This window comes from Bison bison, unplaced genomic scaffold, assembly GCF_000754665.1.
Source record: "Bison bison bison isolate TAMUID 2011002044 unplaced genomic scaffold, Bison_UMD1.0 scf7180017864039, whole genome shotgun sequence".
Taxonomy (NCBI): Eukaryota; Metazoa; Chordata; class Mammalia; order Artiodactyla; family Bovidae; genus Bison; species Bison bison.
The window spans coordinates 3033833-3041882 of record NW_011494611.1 but is presented as its reverse complement, the minus strand read 5'-3'; the positions used below and the strand labels follow the sequence as shown (position 1 = coordinate 3041882).

At 51.8% G+C, this 8050-nt stretch overlaps 1 protein-coding gene across 1 annotated transcript in view; it reads left to right on the top strand.

The window, feature by feature from the left end:
• The window catches only part of ZNF618 (zinc finger protein 618), a 123669-nt gene that overhangs the window by 45717 nt on the left and 69902 nt on the right, over positions 1-8050 (top strand). Inside the window, exon 3 of the mRNA XM_010835192.1 lies at positions 1682-1944. Coding sequence (XP_010833494.1) covers positions 1682-1944 — 263 coding nt within the window. The remainder of the gene's footprint in view (positions 1-1681; positions 1945-8050) is intronic.

Sequence of the window (8050 nt, the reverse complement as noted above, 5' to 3'; positions counted from 1 at the left end):
GGTCTCACCGGGGATTAGGACTTCACCATATGAAGTGGGGGACCTTATCTCCAGCTACGGTCTCACCGGGGATTAGGACTTCACCATATGAAGTGGGGGACCTTATCCCCAGCTACGGTCTCACCGGGGATTAGGACTTCACCATATGAAGTGGGGGACCTTATCTCCAGCTACGGTCTCACTGGGGATTAGGACTTCACCATATGAAGTGGGGGACCTTATCTCCAGATACGGTCTCACCGGGGATTAGGACTTCACCATATGAAGTGGGGGACCTTATCTCCAGATACGGTCTCACTGGGGATTAGGACTTCACCATATGAAGTGGGGGACCTTATCTCCAGATACGGTCTCACTGGGGATTAGGACTTCACCATATGAAGTGGGGGTTGGGGGTGCAGTGGTGTCCACAGCACCTCCCCAGTGGCCCTCCTGTGCCCCCTCCTCATCAGCTAGGGCCTTCCTTCTCTGTCTCTGCTCAGTTCCCCAACCTGGGAGAAAGCTGAGAGCTGCGAGGGACAGTGGCCATGATAAAGTCCATGCTCTTGGGGTAGATGGAGCTGGAAGCCCAGAGGGGGAAGGGTCTTGTCCAGAGTCACACAGCAAGCCCCCAGCCAACCCAGGATGAGACCCCAGGTCCTGCCTCCCAGCCTGGACACCTCCGCTGAGCTCCAGTTGGTATACTAGCTGGGCCTGACGGAGCCTGCCTGAGTCTGGGCCTTGAAGTTCATGGTGCAGCTGCCTTTCTGGAGCAGTGGCGAGGGCTGGGCCTGGCCAAGGCAACATCACAGGCCTGGAACATGATCAGATTCCCCAGCTTGTGCACACCTTGGCTTTTCCAACCAATGCCAGAAGGACGAGGGGCCCTTGTGATAAGACAGAGTCTCCCTGAAAGGAGAGTGGTTCCAGTGGATGGCGGGGACCTGGCTTCTTGCCTTGGCTGGCCACCAGTCTTGTGTGTGGCCCCAGGCAGGTCACAGCTCTGCGCAAGACCTCAGTGCTCTCCTCCATATTGAGCATATTAACTTGAGAATGGTTTCTCTTATTTGAAGAGCCACCTAGAGGCCAGAGGGTGGGGACCCAGATTGGTTCCATAGCTTCCCTGCCTTTCGGCTTATATGTTCCTGTCTATAAAGCAGGAGGAACTCTGCAGCCCTTCTGCAAAGGGTGGAGCGGACCCCGCTCTGCACACATCAAGCCACTGACACCCCTACCACTCCAAGTGTAGCACCTACCCCCCTGGCTGCTTGCTGGAAATGCACTCTTAGGCAAGACCCCAGACCTTCTGAACCAAATCTGCGTCTTACCAAGATTCTCAGATGATTCATGGGCACATTGAAGCTTGAGAAGAACTGATTTCTTCCAGCCAGAGCTTTCCTTGCAGGTCTCATGTAGCTCCAGTTATACTGGTCACATTTAGACCTCAGCTTCTCCATCAACAAAATGGGTGGAATTGGAGCCATCCGAGCCCAGTGATTTTCAAACTGTGTTCCTCGGAGCCCCCAGGGCTCCCTAGAGGATCCTCAAGGGCATGTGGCATGTGCTTTTTAAGGAAACGGTTACATGAGAGGTGGGTCTGTAGCTGAACATTTTGCAACCTCCTGGACTGGGAGGGGGTGTTTTCCAGGTAGGTCTGGGGCGGTGCTGGGGTCCAGTCTGAGCAGACTCTCTTCTTTGCCAGGGAGCGCTTGAAGCGCAGCCAGAAAAGCAACAAGCTGGAGGGGCCAGAGCCCGCGCCGGCTGAGGCCTCGCTCAGCACCGAGCAGGGAACGATGACGGAGGTGAAGGTCAAGACGGAGCTGCCGGACGACTACATCCAGGAGGTGATCTGGCAGGGCGAAGCCAAGGAGGAGAAGAAGGCGGTCAGCAAGGATGGGACCACCGGCGACGTGCCTGCCGAGATCTGCGTGGTGATCGGTGGCGTCCGCAACCAGCAGACCCTGGGTGAGCGCCTGTCCGCAGGGTCGGGCCCGGGCCGGGGTGGGCCCGGGCCAGGGTGGGAACGTGCGGCACAGTGCTGGGGGAGACAGGCCTGGGCTCCCTGCCCCTGGCCGGCTGAAGGGGCCTTCTGTGGCTCCCCTCTGCCCTCAGGGAAGGGCCTCGGCTCCTGACACTCGCCTTTACCTGCTCAGCTCTGCTCTGGAGCGCTTGTCTTCCCACTTGACGTGGCAAAAGCCAACCTGTCCTTTAAGATTTTCAGGTCAAATGCCTGGAACTTCCTGTGGGCCTCGTGGAGCCCCTCCCACTGTGCATCCAGCACAGCGCGCATCACTCAGTGTCCTAAATGCCCGTCTGCGTTTCTTCCTTCTGGGCTTCCCCGGGGGCGACTTTCAGTGTGGGTCCTGTTCAGATTAGTTGTCTGATCAGGATCAGATGAGTCGTAGTCTGGCATGTTCTTCTGCCTCTTGTGGTCTGGGCTGGGCTCAGAGGAGCTCAGAGAAATGAGCTTCTTAGAAACCATCGCTCCCCGTTTCTCAGCGTGAGCCAGGGGATACCCCTCCGAGGCTGCCTACAGTCCTGCCAGGTTTGCAAACGCAGATGCCCGCAAGGCCCAACAGATACATTTATTTAGCATTGTGGAGATGAGCCAGACAGGCAGGTGGTGGGGCTCAGGTCCAGCTGGAGAGTTATGGTAACTAACTGGGAAGATGGGCTCAGCATGCCTGGATCTCTGACACAGCACGTGCCAGAAATGAGAATTTTAAGGTAAATTCTTCTGGCTTTAAATGTTGGTGACTAATTTGACTTTTAAAATCTGCCAAAGGAAACATCTGTGGTCAGAGTCCTTCCATGGGCCACCAGTTTTGCAACCCCGACCTGTAAAATATAGTCCACATGCCGCATCCTGGCACAGAGGCCTTGCCTGGTTAGTTCCCAGACCTCCATTTGCATCCTCGCTGTCCTCCACATTTGTGTGCTCGGGAGGCCACCTGCCTGTCCCTCCTGGGGCAGCTCTGCCCACCTCCTCCTGAATTCCAGGCTTCCGTCCCGTGAGAGGCAGGCAGGGCCTGGTAGGGGAAGGCTCCCCTGGCTCTCTTTCCCCGAGTTTAAACTCAAGTCCTGTTGCCGTTTTTCGCAACCGCTGGGGATCAGCCTCGAGCTCCCATTCCCCGCTGTGCCTCAGCTGGTTGTGGTCTCTGTTGCCCCACCTGGGTCACTCCAGTGTCCTGCTGGCAGCCTGCTTCTGGCATCATTCGGGTTAGTCAGGGAGCATCCTCAGGGAGGCTGGAAAATGCCATCCTCCCCCGAGACAGAAGCGGAATGAGCCAGAAATACTTGCTGAAGAGCATGAGTGACCTAGCTCGGTGTCAAGTGAAAGAAGAGTCTGCTCCAGGACTTGTGTCTTAGCTCCCTCCACCCGGCTTCACACCCTACAGCCAAGGACTGTGTCAGCCTATAAGGGACGTGTTCGTTAACAGAGGAGACGATCTGCCCATGCTCAATTTTGTGGGGCGGGCGGTGTTTTAAGACTCACTGGACCCAGAAGCTATGTATGCCCTTCACCAGGAGGTGTCTGGTGAAGGGTAGTTGAATCTGAATCTTGAGATAGGGTCGGCAGTCAGGCTTCAGGGGGGAAGCCTGGAGCGGCCACGCTAAGGAAATGCTGGGGGGGTCCTCCCTGGGTCAGCTGCCTGCACAGTGAGTGGCCCCAGGGCCTCGTGCCAGCCACGGACGCTGGTCTCCGGCTCAGCTGCTTCTCAGCAGCAGGCGCCTTCCCCTTGCTGTGCCTTGCTCTCCTCTCCTGCTAAAGCAGGCATGCTCCCTGTCCTGGCTGCCCCACGGGTGTGGGAACCACACAAAGGGACAGCGGGTGGGGGACGGTGCTGTGCGCGGAAAACCTCGGCTCCTCAACCTGGGAACGCAGGTTCCCTGACTTAGTGTCCGTTACAGCTTGGGCAGGCCGCTTGACCTCTCTGTGCCTCAGTTCTCACAACTGCGGATTCATGGGGCTGTGTGAGGATGCACCGCGATCACGTGTATAAAGTACTAAACATCGTACTTAGTAAATAATTCACCATTATTCGCAGTAATACTCGTGTTGATAGTATAACATACCCCTTCAAAAGGAAAGAGTAGCAATAGTTTCTGCTTTTTCCCCAAGTCTGAGAAACAAGCCAGTGTGCTGTAGAGAAGAAATAGGATGGGGAAGAAAGCCAGCACTGGATGAGGTGTCAGAAGACATGGCTTCTGGGTGGTTCTTGATTTTCTCCCCTGAGCTCCTTCTAATACTGCTCCCCGCTGCCCCACCAAAATCCAGGGACTTTCAGGATGTTTTCAGATTTATGAGTAAACTGCTTTTGAGGACCCTGTGGAAAAGGTTTAAAAGCAATGGTTAGCTGTGGAGCTGCCAGTTGGGAGCTGGTACCAAAGCCGGAGCTGGGCACTTCCTGCTAGTGGCGACGGTTGTCTCACACCCATCAAGGCTGACCTTCCACCTTGAGGGTGTAGTTTCTGTCAAGGGTCAGGCTTGAAGGAATCTGGCTTGGCCTTTTAGCAGCAGGAAAGAAAGGCAATTTAAAAAAAAATGATGTTAGAATGAAACCTTATGAACTCATCCCTTCTCAGAATGGCATGTAGACATTATCTTATGGTCCAAGTCCAAGTAGTTGCTGCTGGCTATTAGGAGTTCCATCTTGAAGGTTCTGAAGGGTGGCATGATTGATTATTGATGTCTACCACGGATGTGAAAGTGAGCAATGGAGCCCCACGTGCTATAGATTTGGCACACGGTGCCCTCATTTTATAAAGGGGCGAGCAAAGCCCTGGGAGATGGAAGAGACTTGGCAACTCAACTTCATAACACCCTGTCCCACCTGCTCCTGGAAGTAAACAAGGCGGGAAGGCATTCCCTGGGCTGTGGCCAGGGCGGAATGCTGGTTAGAGTTACTCTTTGAATGAGCTTGTGCTACAGTGTGGCTGGGCACTGTGGAGTTAACATGTTCCCGAGGCACTTGGCAGGGACGCAGAGGGCTCTGGCCAGCTCTGCCACTGAACAGAATAGTGCTCCTATTCGATCAGCCAGTGCTGTCTCATGAGGGAGCCTCCCGTTTGCGGGCTCTCTGAGCTCCATCCCCCTTGTCCCCACCCCCAGGTCCTCACTGGCCCTTTAACAGCCATCAGATGAACAGTGTTCCCAGTGGCACAAACATTATCCCAGGCACTTCCCATGGAGGAGCCTGGTCATGGACACATGGATGGTACTTGGCAGCTTCTCAGACGAGGAGCGTGGGGAGGGGCATCGATGCCCAGGAGGCTGGCTGCCAGGCTTGCAAGTAGTCTCTGCTAGTTCCCTGCTGCCCAGAAATTCTGTGTACCAAAAAGGGTACTTCTCACTCTTGAAAGACTGTCACTGCCATTGAAATCATTATGGAGCTTGGGAGCAACATATCAAGTTTCTTTTTTAGCAAGAAGAGCAGAGATAATACTGACCATGACAGTTTTGTTGGGTAAGACCAATAGTGAAAGGCATCCCTAACTGTTGGCTGCACATGTCCCAAAAGTGTACCTCAGAATCCTTCTCAGCACAGTACACTAAGAAGTCATGGCCAGTCAGCTAGAATTGAAAAATCTGAAATGGACACTTGCTGCCATCCTTGTCCTAGCTGATGAAGACAAGACAGGCTGGGTTTACAGCAAAAAAAGCATGCAGCCCATGGAGGAATGGTGCAGAAGAGATGATGGAACACTTATAGTGTTCACAGCTTACAGCATTTTGATGGGAGGGGACTGAGCAGACACATTCCAAGTAGCCGCAATCCCAGTGCAGGAAAATCACCAGGAGGTGATTGCGAATCAGTACGAGGGAGGGCTCTGTGATTACAGAAAGTGTTTGGTAACTGAAGACAGGGCTGTGAGGGAGGAAGGTCCTGTCCTGGAGATGGGTGAGCAGAAGGGGGTCCCTAGATCTGGTACAGGAGGGAGAGTCAGTCAGCTGGGAGCCTGGATCCTGCAAGGATGTTTCTAGGCAGCGAGCTTTGGGCACCAGGGCTGCCCGGGGAGGAGAGGAGGGGAAAAAGGAGGTGGGGTCTTGGCCGCAGCCCTGGAAGGAGCAGCGGAAGAGCAGACAGCCATTCAGACACAGCCGTGTGGGTTTTGGTCTGTTATGATCCTGAGCGGTGAAGGTCCTGCTTCGTAGTGCCAGCTGATAGTTAGTTTCCCGTTTCAGTTGGTGTTGGCAGTGCTTTGGGCTTGAGCCTGCCAGAACCAACCCTCAGCTCTTTTGCTACAGCCACTCAGAAAGGAAGGGTTCTGGCCTTCTTCCCAGGAGCATCTTATCCCTGCTGCTGACTCTTCATCAGGTGGTCCAAGGTGGGTTGGGGGTCCTGATTGGAGGGTTTCCATAGCAAAGGATCCCTAGCCTGTAAGCCAGGAGACCTAGGGTCTGCCCCTTGTGGGGCTGTGCAAGGGCCTGTTAACCTCTCTGAGCCATAAGGTCTTCATTGATTAGGGGGTATAATAAAATCTACCTGTCTTTCTAGTAGGATTGTTGAGGTCAGAGTGTAGTGATTGGTATGAAAGTATTTGTAAGGGGGAACAAAAAATGCAAAGTGGGGCTTCCCAGCTGGCGCTAGTGGTAAAGAACCCGTCTGCCAGTGCAGGTGTATGTAAGAGATGCAGGTTTGATCCCTGGGTCAGGAAGATCCCCTGGAGGAAGGCATGGCAACCCACTCCAGTATTCTGGAGACAGAGGAGCCTGGCGGGCTACAGTCCATCGGGTCACAAAGAGTTGGACAAGACCCGACTGAAGCGACTTGGCACACAAAAAATGCAAAACAGAGGCCAGTGGTACTAGCCAAAGTCCTGGATGTTGACATGTTCGGGGTTACCTCTAGAAGCAGAAAGGCTGATGGCTTCAGACTTCTTTTCTTCAGTGTCTCCTAAAAGAATTTTGAGGAATCGTATTCTCTTTCACATTTTTGAGTGGACATCTAACATTTCTATCCAAAGTTTAAATAATTGCAAAGGACAGAATTTCTGGAGTACTGTGTTTTTAAAATGTGGCATTTTGGAAATAAAACTGTGGACTACTCTTTTAAATGTATCCAGGGGACTCCAAACTCCACCGTTTCTGATATCCACCATCATTCATTAAAAAATAAAAAACATAATGAACAGGCTCGTCTTCAACAGTCAGAAATTTTACATCTTTCCTTTTTCTCCTTGAACTCATATTTCCAGTCCGCTTCTCTCACAGGATTTTATCCTACTGTGATATATTTTTTATGCTTGAGAGTCTTTTATTGATCACTGTTTCACACTCATCTCCCACAACAAGATGTACGTAAATTGAAATAGAAATTTCTAAAAAATTTGTTTGGATCATAAAGCTCTACGTCTTAAAACATTTTTTCCCCTGATCGAGTTGTTATTAGCATACAATTTGTCAAAAGCAAATTTAGATAAATAGCAAACATAAAAGTAAAACTTTATGGAAAATGCACCTCTTAATGAAATGGATGGGGTTTTATTTCTTCTTCCATTGGCTCACATTTCTGTGAATTAATATTTCTTATTGTCGAGGGAGACAAGATTCAGCATTAATTTAGTTCCTTTTTTTCCACTTTCTTAAGTGTAAAAGCTTAGAAGCCTTGATCATGTAAATAAGGAGCCAGGGATAGGATGGAATCCTGTTTCAGCAGTGTCACTCAATTCCTTGAACTCCTTCCAAGTTGTATGCCAAAAATCACACGGGTCTATCATCAGACATTATTTTTAACGGTCTCTTCACTGACAACTCCATTAGATCCTTCTTCAGTTTTGTGGAAAGCAAAGAATTAGAAATCGCCCAATTTACAAAAGGAATTGTTCCCAGTCATTCGATGCACCTGCATTCTAAGTCCAGCTTCTCTTTGCTTGGAGCTCTCAGATGTCCATCCCCCCTTGTACGCCACCGTAGGGGATTTGGGGTGGGTGAAAAGACCATCGTGTTAGCTGTGTAGAAACGGGTGGCAGTGACGAGAACCAGTTGAGCACGGCCTCCCTGCCTGCTATGTTCTCTGGCCCGTTGGCTTTAGGGTTATAGGAAGAAATGCATTGGGCAATTGGTAAC